A 17383-nucleotide genomic window follows, 5' to 3' on the forward strand; every position below is an offset into this window, starting at 1 on the left:
TTTATGTAATCAACAAGATTTCTTTGTCAGCACACAAAGTGCTGCCGCTAAGTGGCTGGGAGACCTTGTTTCTACTTCTAACTTCAGAAGGAATGGTAGTTTTTGTGTTCTATTTTTCGTCTGCTTGATACTGTTGTGTATCCAGATACAAGAACTCTGCGACTAAGATGCGTCCAAAGGGATCTGACTCTTAGTCGAGTGCGCCTGGCTGGGCAATGAAACAGATGACGTGTGGTCCGCGGTCACAATTGGGACATACATCCTGCACTTCGGCAACAATCCTTGCATCTGTAGGAGTTGAGGGGGCTGCATCAGCCGGATCGTATTGACTCAGAACTACACTGGTTTACTGGGAGACGTCAATTTCTTCCGGTGCAATGGGAGGCGGACGTTCTCCCTGAACTGTAATCAAACGGTAGCTATTTACCGCATCTGGTACCGTGTCTGCATGAATGTTGTCTAGCCTCGCTAGATTTCCGCTTAATCTACAGGTTCTCTCTGTAGCGCTGAACTCCACGCTCTGAACCTCACGCTCTATATCATGAAGATCTACCTTAAGGATTCTGGGCGGTGGAGGTTAAAAAGTGCCAAAAGTATCAGCCCGCCATGGGGAACTCCCTGGTTTACTCTACGGTGGTTCGACTTCTTATCCCTAAACTCCACAAATGACTGGCGACCACACAGAAAACTCGCGACCCAGCGTTTCAGGCCTGGCTGGAGGGACGTGTTGGCGATGTCCTTAAATAGTTTGGCATGGCTGACGAATGCCTTCGATAGGTCCAGTGTTACGAGGACCGTATGTACCAATGTCCACCTCAAATTTTAATGTATGTGCATCGGTTCGAATGGCTCATTTACTTTCTTGTCACTCTCGAGATGCACAATTAATTGACAGTTGAACAGTCTTGCTCATCTCATTTATTGCTTTAAAAAATATAGGCAAAACATTTTTTTGGGTTTGCGAATTCGAAAACCAGAACACGACTGATTATATCATGAATCTTGCCACGGGGACCATTGCAATTAAATTGCAAGACACATTCCCTGTCCATTGCACGCCAACATTTGGGGTCGGTGACACTTGTGAACCACTGCTAACTAAGTTAACATATTACCTTGCAATGTAATCAGTATGACTGCACTTCCCTATCGAGCAGTCCCAAGCCAGAGCACTAACGGAAATGCACCGGTAACAACTCACCAACACCAACCGATGATGGATGCGGTTCTGGCAAACCGAACAGAACCAAGGTCCGGGGTTCTTTTCAATCCCGCCACGGAACAGTAGCGTACGGAGCAGGTACCTGATACTGAGGCGGCAGACCCTTGTCTATTGGCATTACATCGGCTGTCATCGGATTGGATGACTGTCGAGACAGCAGATGCGGTGTGTTTTACATCGCCGTAATGGAGGTGTAGGTCTGTGGGAGGTGGAGTGCGAGGCTTCGGGAACGGGGATGACTACGTAACTGCTTAGCTGACAGTAGCAATGTTGCTGGGTGGCTGATATAACTTCCGTCTATCCTTCGAGGAATATGGGTCGCTGGGTGTTTGTCGGCCTTGAAGCGGTTGAGGAGGAGTTGGCAGTCGGGGCAGGGCTACCCGATCCGTACATACAGTACATAACCATCGTCCGGGATCGATCTTAATTATGGCTCGGACCCGTAAATTTCGGAACAGCATAGACGGATATCCTAGCTCCGGAACAAAAAAGAAGTAATGAAACAATCTCCATGCTTGAGTGCGGGTGTTTTGCTGGTATATGACATATATTACTATTATAATACTGTATAAATCATCCGCTTAATTCAACACTCTTTATTGAATTTATTATAGACACAGCAATGCCTATCTTTATTTTAAATATCTCGGTTTGTTTTTTATAGCTCTCTTTAAGTTCATAGCGTAAAAACATTTATTTACTTATTTCAATGTTTTCATACATAGTTCATTTTATTGTATTTCACATAAACAACTCCATATAAAAAAAAACCTAAATATGAAAATTGCGTGAAAAAGAGATGCTTTCTTATGATTAGAGCTCAAAGATATCAGTAGGAATAAATTAATTCGAGTGTAATTTGAAAGCAAGATTGTTTGGTACCAAAAATATAGTTATGTTTTCTTCATATTTTTCACAACTATTCCGAACAAAAAAATTCATTGCTTCATTGAAAAACGCCTAATTATTATGTTCAAAAAAGTCCCACTTCAGTGATATATGCTCAAATGAATTGAGAACATTTTGCTATGAAACGTTGTACCTTACTATTTTACGTAGCTGCTAATTTAACATCATGTAATTATGAGTAGTTTTTAAAATTTCAGCTCGTTTAATTGAGAAAGTACATATATAACATATTTTCATTTTACCAAACTCCTATTATCCGGACTTCGCGTAATTGCAGACTGTATCGACTGTATACCAAAATAGGTTCCTGCCAAGAGTCGGCAAGTTACCGGCGTTCTCGTTATCGGTATCCTTAACAATTTTGATTTTATCCATAACTAAACACCTTAACTGTATTATTTGTGGTAGATATGTAACTTTATCGTAATATGAACATGTTTTGATTTTTGTATAACCAGTTTAAAGATAACATTAACTTCTTATAAACAAACGTTTTTTGAAATCTTATAGACATTTTAGATTGTTATTATAGCGAAACGAGGCGAAAACTGAACTTATACTGAGTTAATGCAAATATGGGATATACTTTTTTCTTTTGAAACTTCATTTCAATTGTCCGAATATAAAGAAAATTGTTGCACATACATACACTCTACATACAACGGGAAATAATAAGCGCACAAGTGGGATAGAAAATATACACTTTTTTTTATAAAACTATAAAGATAGAATCCAACTTATTCATGGCAACATTGGCAATAACAAAATAATACATAAATATATGTATATATAAATATAATATATATGTATATATATATATATGTATATATATATATATATATATATATATATATATATATATATATATATATATATATATATATATATATATATATATATATATATACATATATATATATATGAATATTTATATGTACATATAAGCAAGCACAAACGTTATATTAATATGAACAAATTTCGTTAAACTGATATTTGCAACTTTGGTATCAACTTTGCAATTTTACATGCCTTCGAATTTTTCAATTAATTTTCGATATTTTTTATTTCTTGTTCTTATTCGCGTTTCGCTTCAGTTCTTTTCTACATTTTTACTGCTGTTGGGGAACAACATACTTTCTTATGATGAATATGTGTGTGCATATTATGACGGAGAATGCTGGAGATGAAGCCGAAAGCTTTCTGGCAATTTTATTCTCGAAAAGCTTATAAACGGTCGTACTTATTTGACATAGAGACAAGCAACAATATAGATAGGTAAAATAAAACTCTCTTAGTTTTATCGTTGTAACTTAAATTTGAAGATGGCGCTGAAAGCAGTATTTACCTCTGACGAAAATTTCGTTTCCATAAGACATCCATTGCCATCAAGGCGAGGAGGCCACTGTAGCGCAGAGGTTAGCATATCCGCCTATGACGCTGAACGCCTGGGTTCGAATCCTGGCGAGACCATCAGAAAAATTTTCAGTCTGTAGTTTTCCCCTCCTAATGCTGGAAACATTTGTGACGAACTATGCCATGAAGAACTTCTCTCCAAAGAAGTGTCGCACTGCGGCACGCCGTTTGGACTCGGCTATAAAAAGGCGCCCCGTATCATTGAGCTTAAACTTGAATCAGACTGCACTCATTGATATGTGCGAAGTTTGCCCCAGTTCCTTAGCGGAATGTTCATCGGCAAAATTTGCATTTGCATCAAGGCGAACAACTGTTAACAACCGGCCAGATTTGACGGTATTGAGATGGCAGATTTTTGTTTGCACAAATACACAAATTTATTTGTTTGTGTTGGCAAAATGTCGATTGATGTTGTTGTACAAATGAGCAACCTTTAAAATAATTCTGCCATGTTATGCCATATGCAGGGCACTCTGTTTTAGTTGTTAAAAACTTCAACAAAATATCTTAATTTACTTACACATAGTTACGGCAAATTTTCTGCAGCAACAAATCCTAACCTACCCTAAAGGTAGGTATTAAGATCGTTCACTGTGGAAAGTTTTCACGAAACATTGTTTCCCTTATTTTAGAAAACCTCAAAAATTTATATTTAAAATGACATAGAGGCAGCACTCCCATCATATGTTTTACAATCAATTTCTTTTGCTTTAAAATATATTATCTAGAAAAAGTAATAGGCGAAAAATATCGCGAACAGCGAATATGGTACCATATTTTGAAGAGCAATATGCACCTCCGGCGAAACTCTAATTACCCTATGTTTGGTACTCTATTTCATGTAATTATGTTAAAAAAAAATTATATTTTGTTAAAGTTTTTCGCAACAATTCCAAAAGTTTCTTTGATTGAATCTAAATAAAAGTCGACTAGATTTCAATAATCTCGGGTTCGGCAAGGAGTTTTCCCATATAGTTTCAATTTGAGCAAATCTACTTATTTGAGATTTGCAGCAAATCTTCGAAATTCAAATGTTATGGATGGTACTATGTTTCTTTTTCACAGTTGGAAATACATATTTTTCACGATTAATTTTTTGAAATAATACAAAATCTTCAATGATAACATAATACTTTTATTAAAATGGTTTCAAAAGTTATGGAAGAATGTCCTTCTGAATGCAATCAGCAAGTTATTTTTCTTCAGAATCTATTATTTAAAAAAGTGAAAGCGATTATAGTACCAGCCTTAACAATGCGTTTGTATTTAATAACGGTTACTATCGGCAGTTTTGACAGCAATTTTTTTTTCAACATCTGATAAATTCTTATTGAAATTTAAAAATTTTGTAATAAAGTTAATAGGATCGCTTCACCAATTTAATTGCTGAACACTATGCATATGCTGAACACAATAAACATGACCTGCGTGCTGTTACCAACGTTGGTAACTTTCGATGACAATTTTTATGGCTGCAGTACAGGGTGACATTTAAGAATGAACAAATTGTATTGTATAATTAAAATTACATTTGTAAAATGAAAAAAAAAAAAAATAAATAAATAAAATACGCAACTCTTACAAAAGGTTTTAGGAAGGCTTCAAAATATTCCAAAAAAATTATTATGAAGAGATCTTCGACTTCACTCATCAGAAATTCAAGCTGTATTTTCGCAATTGTTCGAGCGAACTAAATACAGGAATGGATTTCATGCACAAAAGTCTCAACGGAACCTAAAGTATCACATGTGTCCAGGGCACGCTGTATCTCGAACAAACTTTCCAGATTTCTCTCTAGAAACTGGTGGTCAGTAAATTAATTCCAGCCTGGAGCCCAGGAATGGACTTAGTACGCAAAAGTCTCGACGGGACATAAAAGAGAGCTCCAATACTCATAATTTGGTGTATCACATGTGCCCGGAACGCGCAGTATCCCAACAAAATTTTCAGATTTCTCCTTGGAAACTGGAGATCAGTAAACAAATTCCAGCCTGCAGGCTAGGAATGGACTTCGTACACAAAAGTCTCGACGGAACATGAAAGAGGGGTGCAATACCTACAATTTGGTGTATTACAATTTGGTATATCAAAGTTTCCAGATTTCTCGCTAGAAACTAGTGGTCAGTAAACTAATTGCAGTCTGTAGACCAGGAATGGACTTCGTACACAAAAGTCTCGACGGAACATAAAAAGGCCCAATACCTACAATTTGTTGTATCACATGTGTCCGGGACACGCTGTGTTCCAAACAAAGTTTCCAGATTCCTCTCTAGAAACAGGTGGTCAGTAAACTAATTCCAGCCTGGAGGCAAGGAATGGACTTCGTATACAAAAGTCTCAACGGAATCCGATAGAAGGACTAAGCACCCACAATCTGGTGCATTACATGTGACCAGGACACGCTGTTCCAAACATGAAAGAGAGAAGTACAGATTTCTCTTTAGAAACTGGAGGTCAGTAAACTAATTCCAGGCTGGAGGCCAGGAATGGGCTTCGTACACAAAAGTCTAGACGGAACATGACAGAGGGGTGCAATACCTACCCGAACAAACTTTCCAGATTTCTCTCTAGAAACTGGTGGTGGTAAATTAATTCCAGGCTGTAGGCCAGGAATGGACTTCGTACACAAAAGTCTCGAAGGAACATGAAAGAGTGTAATACAAATTGGTATATCAAAGTTTCTAGATTTCTCGCTAGAAACTAGTGGTCAGTAAACTAATTCCAGCCTCGAGGCCAGGAATAGACTTCGTACACAAAATTCTCGACGGAACCCGATGGAGGGAGTAAACACCTACAATTTGGTGTATCACATGTGCCCGGGACATGCAAAGTGCATGTGCCCGAACAAAGTTTTCAAATTTCTCTTTAGAAGCTGGAGATCAGTAAACTAATTCCAGGCTGTAGGCCATTAATGGACTTCGTACACAAAAGCCTCGACGGAACATGAAAGAGATGTCCAATACTCATTCATCAGGACAAATATAATAGTTGGTAGCTTTGTTGGTACCGTTGTTGATAACTATACAGAGCGACAAAAGATTGTAATAAAATTTCAAATACAATTCTTGATAACATTGTTGATAACTGTACAGGGGTCTTATAATTAAATATAAGGCGGATTTAACAAGGTGGCCTCACGCGAACAGCTGTTACCAACCGGCCAAGTTTGACGGTATTAAGATGTTAGATTTTTGTTTGAATTCCCTTCTTTCTCGCATATTCTCTGCTCATTCACGCACACGTATATAGAGCTATATAGAGATATAGAGCTCCATGGTTCAGAAGTTAGCTTGTCGAAAAAAATATCCTCTCGACGGATAATGAATGCAAATGCCTTTATGAAAAATAGGTGGGCAACAAAAATTACGATATGACGGATCGATTCAGAAAATGATTTTAGATCTTTAAGATGTTAAATACAAATGTACTACAGAATCGCTGCCTCCGCACTCAAATATGTGGCTCCTACAACAACAGGAGTGGAAAGGAAAGTGATACCAGAATCCACCCCAAAAGTTTGTGGATGTACTCATGGTACAATTAAGAGGTAGCGTCATTAGCACAACTAAAATCTACACCCAACGAAACTACCTTGAGTGGCAAAGGCTGTAAATTGAAATGTAGAAGTAATTTTGAAATACTTTTACATTGGCCACTAAATCCGGATTTATGGCCTTTTCGAGATTTAAATTCTAAATTTTTTGTTTTTTTTTTTAGGTTTTACCGTACAAAAATTAATCCCATTTTTGCAGGATTTTTTTTTTAAATCATGGCTGAATAATCGATAAAAGTACCTAAATATGCAACTGTTTTCAATAATTGTGTATGGATGAGTGTAATATGCGCATTCATGTATACGCATGTAAGCTTGTATATGTCACTTAAATCCCCAAAAAAAGCAATGTAAACGGACAGGACTTGTTTTTAGATTTAGTTAAATCCAGATCATACAAATTTTAGTGTAAACGTGCTATTTGAAATAAACATTATTTTACAACTTATCTTCTTCAAATGTGTGTTTATATTTTTATTTCCATTATTATAAAATTGTTTTGTTGCTTTTGTGTGGAATATCGGATCAAATGGAATATCTTTAATGATCTGAGAAAAAAATCACAGCTGTGTTATCAAGCTTTGACATTTAGATTTACTGCGAAATCAAAACAAATTTAATAAAAAATTGTACTCAGCTGTTGACTTCACCTTGTAAGTGGATCTTAAGGGTTGGTATTCTATTCTGCATTCGGAATAGCCGCTGAAATTTTTAATTGTTTCGCGAGTGGAATTTGACAGCAATCAAATGTTTTTGTTTTCGTACCAAAACACGTTTCATTATCTGCACTTATTGTTTTCTCTATTTTATATATCTTTTTTCAAATAAATAAAAAACAAGTAAAAAGGCGTTAAGTTCGGCCGGGCCGAACTTTGGATACCCACCACCTCGGGAATATACGTAAACCACCTTTCATCAAAATCCGGTGAAAATTGTATACCTGAATTTCGGCGACATCGGATAATAAATGCACATTTTATGGGCCCAAAACCTTAAAAAGAGAGATCGGTCTATATGACAGGTATACCCAAATCTTAACCGATCTGTGCCATATTGCAGGATTATGTCGAGGTGCTTAACTTAACTCACTGTTCCAAATTTCGGCGACATCGGACAATAAATGCGCCTTTTATGGGCCCAAAACCTGAAATCGAGAGATCGGTCTCTATGGCAGCTATATCCAAAATTGGTCCGATCTGCACCAAATTGATGAGGGATATCAAAGGGCCTAACAAATTTTACTGTCCCGAATTTCATCAAAATCGGATAATAAATGTGGCTTTCATGGGCCTAAGACCCTAAATCTGAGGATCGGTCTATATGGCAGCTATATCCAAATCTGGACCGATCTGGGCCAAATTGACGAAGAATGTCGAAGGGCCTAACACAACTCCCTGTCCCAAATTTCAGCAATATCGAAGAGTAAATGTGGATTTTCTGGGCCTAAGACCCTAAATCGGACGATCGGTCTATATGGCAGCTATATCCAAATCTGAACCGATCTGAACCAAATTGACGAAGGATATCGAGGGGCCTAACTCAACTCACTGTCCCAAATTTCAGCAAAAACGGATAATAAATGTGGCTTTTATGGGCCTAAGACCCTAAATCGGCGGATCGGTCTATATGGGGGCTATATGAAGATATAGTCCGATATTGCCCATCTTCGAACTTAACCTGCTTATGGACGAAAAAAGAACCTGTGCAAAATTTCAGCTCAATATCTCTATTTTTAAAGACTGTAGCGTGATTTCAACAGACAGACGGACAGACGGACAGACGGACGGACATGTCTAGATCGTCTTAGATTTTTACGCTGATCAAGAATATATATACTTTATAGGGTCGGAAATGGATATTTCGATGTGTTGCAAACGGAATGACAAAATGAATATACCCCCATCCTTCGGTGGTGGGTATAAAAAACAAACCATTCAAACCAGTAAAACAAACAAAAATTATGCCGGCAATAGTTTCAAGTGCTGCTACTGTAAAAGTTTGTTACCATTTTCCTCTCTATAAACAGAGTACTCGCCGACGATTTTTTTATATGGAGTTTGACAGCATTCTGCTTGAAAGGCTGAACAGAATACTCAGCTTAATATATACTCATTAAAAATAGAAGGTCTTCAAACCATTTTAAAGTGATTTATTGAAATTTAAATAAAAATAAACCAGAAATTCCGTCCAGCTGCTAATATATTATATATAAAGTAATCATATGCAAAAAAATCATAAAAATAAGAAAATTATTTTAATTTTCTTCAGGTGGAGGTACCATTACAGGTGTAAAGTCCAGTTTTTATACGTTTCTTTGAATGAGATTGGGATTCTCTAATAGAAGGTTAAGCCACTTACAGTAACATAAAGTCGATAGGCCCCATGAACGTTATTAAGATTGTCAAAATCTGCCTATTGTGAATGTTAACAAATGTCAGTAACAATTTTTTTCTCTTAAGTGCAGTATGCACCTCCGGCGAAATTTTCGTTACCATAAGAAATGCATTGACATATCCTAAACGAAATTTTCGTAACCGTTACAGAAAATTTCACTTGCAGGTATGCAGCTGAAATGAAATTTTCTTTGCGTAACAGGGTGACATAATAGGCACTGATGAATTTTTTCTTGCAACTTCGAATGAAAATGTATTTTTTAATAGCTCCATGCAACATGAAATGAAGATGTTTGCAAATAAAAAGACTTAATTACAGCACATATGTACTTTATTAGCCAAAAGTGATTAAGAATCAGCCACAAATATAAATCCATATTTTTCGCCATCTTGTATTCCACACAATTATTTTTCAGTGGCGAAATATATGTGTTGGCTGCAACCCAATGCAAAACAATAAAAAGTGGTCTCATTTGTACAACAACCACAAATCATATGGTGCAATCCGCCATCTTGCCATCAAGCTGATCGATGTTGTGTGTATACGTGTGCGTACATCAGCAGGGAATGTGCGGGAAAGATGATGACAACAAAGAGAATGCAAACAAAAATCTGGCATCTTAATACCGTCAAACCTGGCCGGCTTTAACAGCTGTTCGCGTGAGACCACCTTTTTAAATCCTCATTGGTTGACACCCAAAAATTCGCAAGAGGTGCATGCTTTTTTTACCAAATTCAGCATATTGCACATCCACGTATTATTTTTTCATTTCATATCTTTTCCAAATTCAGCTTGAAATATTTCAATTTTGTGTGTTTTATTAATTCAATTTGATTATGAACAAACGCACATTGCAAGTAAGTGAGAAAAACGTAAAGAATGACAAGTTTGACAAGCTTAATGACGAAAATTCAAAAAACTGTATGTTCACTGATGGCTTGGCTTAACCTTGTTGAGTGAAGCCAGGATTGTGATTTGGGTATCTGATTAAATTGAAGTTTTGTTGCTGTTGTGGATAGTGTCGTCATTGATTTTTTCTATTGAATTTAGGATGTTGTTGCTGCGGCCTCTTCTACTGGTGTGTTGGCTTGATGTAACACTTGTTGTTGCGAGGAATTTGTAAGGGACAAGGTGTTTTGTAAAGCGGTGGCACTTCTCTGCATATTGCTGCGGCTTGAACTCGCCGGATGTGGGTTCTACTTCCGCTCATATCCTCTTACAAATATTTCAAAGTGCCATAAGGTGTCAAACAAGGTTGTTCTCCTTAAAAATTTAAACACGAGACACTAGACGGTTACAGTTTGAATTTAAAATTATAAAGAAAACGGACAGACATTCTTCAACGAGAGTTTATTCTACAGAACAGCACAGATGTGAAATTGACATTAAGATTGGAATCAGGTGTCGAAGATTCCTTGGGCATCCCACCCACGATATAGCCAAGAAGTGACTATCCTAATGAGATGTCTATAGCCCTAAATGTACCTATTAATAAACATCTCCCTTTAATGATGCAAAACTCTCCTCCTTTTTATACAACTACATACTCAACCTTTGCCTGGGGAAAATCAAAACATTTTTGTTTTAGTCTTTATGATTATTCACATAATTTGTATTAAAAAAAAAATGAATTCATATGAATATGTGAATTCAATGTGTTTATAACATTTTAAACAATAACTTAAAACTAATACTTATATTTAATTATGTAAATTTCTATATATTTTTTTTAATTAGTTCTATAGCATGCTCTTTCAATTGAAATAACTAAAAATTGTAGAATTAAATGATCATCGCCCTTACAGGCGAAAAAAAAAACTTGAAATAGTCCTAAAATTTTGTTTAAATTCAAATTATTTCCTAGCAACTTCTCTATATTATTTTTCTTCTTTCAATCGTAAATTTTTTTTATTTTTATTTTTTTTTAATCGTGAATTCTTTCTTTTTCTTCTTAGTTACATCAGTCGAAACAATTTAACATTTTTTTGTACATGCATATGTACATATATAATTTTTTTCTTTCTAACTTTATATAGTTTCTGTAGTTTTCATTAATTTATTATTTTCTTCCTTTTTATAATATCTTTTATGCTATTGCTTTTTTAAAATACTATTCAAGAAATTTGACCGATATGTATTAAAATATTGGTTTCCACGTTTTTCTTACGAATTCCATAAAGTGGGGTTAACAACGTTATGTCACGTGTTCGGTAAGTAATATATATACTTTTTTTGGAAATTTCATTAATTGAAAAATGGGGTTTTTCCAGGTTTCCTCCTGTTGTGTCTTCTTCTTATTTCGACAGTTCATTCACAATATAGTCATAACCTACATGGTTTTTGTACTCACTATTTCAGGTTCCATAAGTGTGGTGAATAAAAAGAGTCCTCGGGATATGTGGCAGATGGAGCCAGTGGTCGTACACACAGCACTCCACGATTTGTTGGTCCAATATATCGGCAAAACCACAATACCCTACATGGTGAAAGTATTCCAGTCCACGTAAATTTATTTAACAAAAGAGAAATTAGTGGTTCAAATCTTACCCGAGGTATTAAATGAAATAGGTACTGATAATCTCTCCCTGCGGAATGCCAGGGTTTGGGGGTTATGTCTCACAACCGAAATTCAGACACGATTTATTTGATCCTGAGATACGAAATTATTACACCAAATTATATGCTAAAACGTTGTAATATAGCTACCTTTTCAAATTCGTTGTAATCACACAAAAAAATTGATTCACTCACTGAAGAGTTATAATACTCAATAATAAAAATTATCTGACACCAACTTCTCAGAGATCACAAAAGACTGCACCGCACTATGTATGACTTAATAATGACATGTGCTCCATTCTCACCTAACCAACTTGGTAGCATGGCACTTTGCCCTTGAAAGATGACGTTGAAAGTCACACATACTTCTAAACGTTAAACAAGTACAACAAGGTTCTGACTCCGGAGTCCTAGACAAATCTCATGCAACCCTGTGCTCAAAAGAATCAGTCTAAAATAGTCGGTATCTGTGATTGTGCAATCACATACAACGATCACGCCTTGATCCAGGACCAATGCTGATCTCAACTCAAGAAATAAAAATAAATAAATTGAAATCTGAAATCCAAGAAAATGTTGGCAACAAGCGTAGTCCATCAACTGACATTCGTTAATGGCCTCCCAAATTCGATGATATCCTAGATGTCAGTCTTGTGCAGGGCATAATGTATGTGTATTCAACCAGCCTAACTATCGGTTCTTGGCGGCCGTCACAAAGCCAAATTTTATTGCGAATGCAAAGGAGAAATAAAAATTGGGAATCTTATTCGGACGCAGTCAGTCCCACATAGAAAATACTACTCATACACCGCAAAAAAAATCGGGGAATTTGTATGAAGTAAAACAAAAATGATCGAATGTCCTCACCTAGCTAAAGCAATATATCATCTTCCCATGGAAATCGTGAAATACGTTAGTCGGCCTATATCAGTACAAATCGTGAACCATCATAAAAAAATAAAAAAAATTTCCAAAGAAAGAGTTTCGACTAAACGTCTTGTATTCATCACCGTGCCATCAGGCCTTTTCGTGTAAAATCGTAAAAAAAAATAAATAAAAATCACGAAAATCTGCACGTCCTTCCTGAAATTACGTATTATCGCCACGTCTAAATTTCGATCTTCACGTTCAGAATTCGCAGGAGACAATTCAGCAGGAGACAAAGCCGTAAGAAGACAAAATCCCAATGAGACTTTCGATGAAGACGAAAATAATTATATGCAAAAAAAATTGCTGGGCAGCCAAGGAATTTATGGGAACATAGTCTGTCTAGTGTTTAAGGTGTTGTCCGTGTATAACGCCAATCAACTGACCCTTCAGATCCTCCACCTCAAACGTATTCTTGCCAACCAGTCCCCTTATCCGGCACTTAAGCCAAGGTTTACACAACTTGGCATTTATACCTTTGCTAAAATTACTCTGAATAAAGTTTTTTCGATATACTTCCTGCCCAACCCTGAAGTGTATATCTCTAGCCCTTTTATTGTAGCCTCTCGCGTTGCGGTCATAAGCCTCATGCAACTTCTCAGTAATCGTCTGATTCAGTAATTGCATCTTATCTGCTTTGTGTAGAACACCAACACTGCCATCAGATAATGCACCAATCTTCCTCAGAATCTGGTAGGCCTCCGCATGTGTAATCATATTATATCCAAACAGCGCATAATAAGGAGTTAGACCAGTAGATGAGTGAATTGTCGAACGTAGAGAGCACTCTATTTTCGACAGACTTTCATCCCATCTATTCTGATCACTACCCAGAAAACTCCTTATACCGCTTATAATAGATTGATTCACTCTCTCACTTGCGTTGGCCTGTGGAGAATGTATCGCAGTCCGCAAATGCCGTACCCCATAAACATTAATCAGTTCCTGAAACATCTCACTGGTGAATTGCTTACCATTGTCGGAGTGCAACGTCTCAGGGACTCCGAATTTGTGAAATACCTCCTGGGTAAGAAACCTAATCACAGATCTCGATGTAGCCTTGGGAATAGCCTTCAACAGAACAAATTTAGTCCTATGGTCAAGCACTATGAAAATATGAGTGTTGCCACTGCGAGTCCGAGGATAGGGTCCAAGGAAATCGACATATATCTTCTGGAATGGGCGCTCCGTTCTAACCTCCTTTCCCATTGTAGGACGAAGAGTCTGCCGTGGATGCTTATTCTCCTTGCAAGATTGACAGTCTGCAATAAACTTACGTACATCCGTCGATAATGTCGGCCAGTAAAAGTACTGTCTTATGTTCGTCACAGTCTTACCTACTCCACCATGGCAAGTGTTATCCTCGTGTGATTTTCTTATAATATCGAGAGTCAGAGCTTTTGGGATCCAAATTCTCCATCCCTCGTCATCATTTTCAGATTCACAATGATTGAAACCGGATTTCTTATACACCAGTCCGTCGTCAACCCTTAAATCTGGAAGTGTTTGCTCATTCTGTCGAATAGTATCAACCAGCATAAGATACTCGGGACCTGTGAAGGCAGGTGAATTAAAGTCAATGATGGCGTTGCTTCCAAAAGACAACTCCTCCATGTCCAATCTCGATAACATATCAGGCACTACATTCTTAGTACCCTTTCTGTGCTCTATCGAGAAACTATATCCCTGAAGCTTCAGACTCCATCGTGCTAGCCTGCCATTCAAATCCTGCTGTCCCATCAGCCATTTCAAACTCGAGTGATCAGTAATGACCGTGAACTCCATCATCTCAATGTACTGGCGGAACTTGTCTATGGCTAACACGACGGCCAAGCACTCCTTCTCAGTCGTGGAATAGTTTCTCTGAGCCGAATTTAACTTCTTCGAGAAGAATTCAATAGGATGTTCGTCCCCATTATCGTCCTTCTGAAACAAAACCGCTCCAACACCCACGTTGGATGCGTCGCATTGAACGTAGAAAGGTCTCTGGAAATCCGGGCTGATCAGAATTGGACTAGAAACAAGTTTCTCCTTCAGCCTTTCAAAAGCAACCGTGGCCTCAGCAGTGAAACAAAATTTAGATGACTTCTTAAGAGTGTCGGTAATCGGTGATGTCAACGTCGAAAAATCCGGTATGAAACGTCTGTACCAACCCACGGTTCCCAGAAACCTTCGGACATCCCTAGGAGTCCTAGGAGGAGTTATCTTGGTTATTGCATCGACTTTTGTCGGGTCCGCTTTAAGCTTACCATCGCCAACAATATAACCAAGATATCTCAACTCCCGATAACAAAATTTCGACTTCAGCATATTAATAGTAAGGCCTGCCGAAGTCAATCTCCTACCCACAGTCCTAAGCAGTTCCATATGCGAACCAAAATCGGATGACACTACCAGCAGGTCATCAAGATACACGAAGACCTTCTCCCGTAGCTCCGATGGAATAACGCGATCCATTAAGCGGCACATCCGTTGTGCAGCATTACATAGTCCAAAGGGCATTACCTTAAATTGGTAATGGGGTCTCCCTTGGACAGTAAACGCTGTTTTAGGCCGGCTCGACTCCCCTAAAGGGATCTGCCAAAATGCGTCTTTTAAGTCGATTGCGGATATAAAATATGTATCCCCCAATCTACTTAAAAGACCATCAATATTCGGCAGGGGATAAGCGTCCTTTCTCGTGACTTTATTAAGCTCACGTGCATCCAGACAAAGTCTACTTTTGCCTGGTTTAATAACTAATGTCACGCGATTGTTCCAGGCAGCATCAACGGCTGGTTCAATTACATCAAGGGCCAACATCCTGTCAATCTCTGCGTAAGTCAATTTTTGAACTGCTGGGGAGATCGGGTAGTATCGCATCTTCCTCGGTTCCGCGGTGCCTGTGTCTATGATATGTTCCTCCAAAGTCGTCTTGCCCAAACCATGCCTACTGAAACAACGAAATTCCAATTTCACCATCTCAAGAACCACCTTCTGCTCAGGGTTCAAGTCATGTACTCGTGCATCCATCTCGTCATGCGCCACCAGTTCGTTTATAGCCGTGGTACCAAATGAAATAGTTATACCAAACTTTTTCCAAAACTCCATTCCTAGAATGAGCTCTTGTGATAACTTTGGTACTATGTACAGGTCCATCAGTTGTGACCTGCCATTACAAGTCAAATTTGTCCGTATTTTACCAACTATGTCCAATCCATGCCCATCTGCGGTATTTATAATAGAGCGAAAATCATAGATCTCAACGCCCATTCTTGCAATGTTCTCAAAGCAGTTTTTACCTAAACAGGAAACGGAAGCTCCACTATCCATCAGGCCCTTTAATTGTACGTTGTTGATGGTTACGTCCAAATATGGTCGTATGTCTTCCCCGACTGCTATACTGGAAACATACAAAGATCTTCTTTCGGCTTTCCGGACATTGAATCTGTGTCTCGCCTTCAATACCTTCCGAGTAGGTTCTTGAAAGTCCTTAAATATTTCCTCACGTTTCTTTTTGTAATTAGCCAAACGTTCTCCATACGGAACGATGGTCATCAATTTCTTCTCACATCTCTGGACCCTTGGTTCAATTTGCAACCCAAGGTGTTTGTCTAAATTCGTGTGGAAAATCTGGGTAATTTTGTGGTCATCAAGAAGCTCTTGTGAACCACTGGTATCAAAATTTATTGGGGCGGTTTCGCATCTGGACATGATGGCCCCGTCCTCATCATGCCTTTTCGATGGTTTTCCTTACAGCGTGAACAATTAGGTGTGGTCACATTTTCGAACCCACATCGGTAACAAAAGATGGCTCTCTGTTCGGATTCGCAATCTACAAATGTATGCCCTGACTTCTTACAATTCCAGCATACTAATGTCCTGGCCGGGTAAGCATTCATTTTAAGAGCCTCCAATTGGAAATCTGGCTCAGGTATGTGGAACAATTTGTCATAATTCCAGTCCGCCACTTGCTGTTCCAATTCATTCACCCTACGTAGCTGCTGGGGCGGCCTATATGAGGTACGCTTAGAAAGGTTCCTCTCAGCTCTCCTACACTCCTCCAAAAGGTGATCTAAGTTAATAATATGCATCGGAAATATGAGTTGTGCCAAGCCATCCTTAAGGTTATCCTTAACCAATCTAACCAATTCATATTCCGGTATCGACCTACGCATCTGGTTATTCAAATTCATAATCTCCTGGATATAGACATCAGCGCTCTCATTGTAGGATTGTCTCCTCTCCATTATCCTACGCTGAATTTCATAATCGCTCTCAAAGCGTTGGAATTTTTTCTTGAGATTATATCTCAAATAATCCCATTCGCAGCGGGGATTTTGGCGCCTAAAATTCCAGAACCATTCATATGCCTGCCCAGATAAAAAGTGGTGAAATCCCTTCATGAGAGTTGGCCATGGGCAGTT

At 38.0% G+C, this 17383-nt stretch overlaps 1 protein-coding gene and 1 long non-coding RNA gene across 7 annotated transcripts in view; one reads left to right on the plus strand and one right to left on the minus strand.

Moving 5' to 3' along the window:
* Positions 1 to 3354, minus strand: part of LOC106089892 (uncharacterized) — a 289467-nt gene extending 286113 nt beyond the window's left edge. The window contains exons 1-2 of one of the 6 annotated variants that reach the window (XM_059364661.1): positions 3070 to 3354; positions 2781 to 2848 (exon numbers count right to left, since the gene is read on the minus strand). Coding sequence is in view for 2 of the 6 variants with exons in the window: in XM_059364658.1 (XP_059220641.1) it covers positions 2777 to 2848; positions 3266 to 3292 (99 nt within the window). In the remaining 4 variants the exon portion in view is untranslated. Of the gene's footprint in view, positions 1 to 2776; positions 2849 to 3069 lie in introns of all 6 variants that reach the window. The other 5 variants (XM_059364658.1, XM_059364662.1, XM_059364664.1 and 2 more) reach the window with 5 other exon arrangements.
* A 529-nt stretch (positions 3355 to 3883) lies between these two features.
* LOC131995719 (uncharacterized) lies at positions 3884 to 4510 on the plus strand. Its single transcript, XR_009397572.1, has 2 exons — positions 3884 to 4115; positions 4177 to 4510. It is a non-coding gene; the product is annotated as an uncharacterized LOC131995719 (long non-coding RNA).
* Positions 4511 to 17383: the final 12873 nt, after the last annotated feature.

The sequence above is a fragment of the Stomoxys calcitrans genome, chromosome 3 (assembly GCF_963082655.1).
Source record: "Stomoxys calcitrans chromosome 3, idStoCalc2.1, whole genome shotgun sequence".
In the NCBI taxonomy this organism is placed as follows: domain Eukaryota; kingdom Metazoa; phylum Arthropoda; class Insecta; order Diptera; family Muscidae; genus Stomoxys; species Stomoxys calcitrans.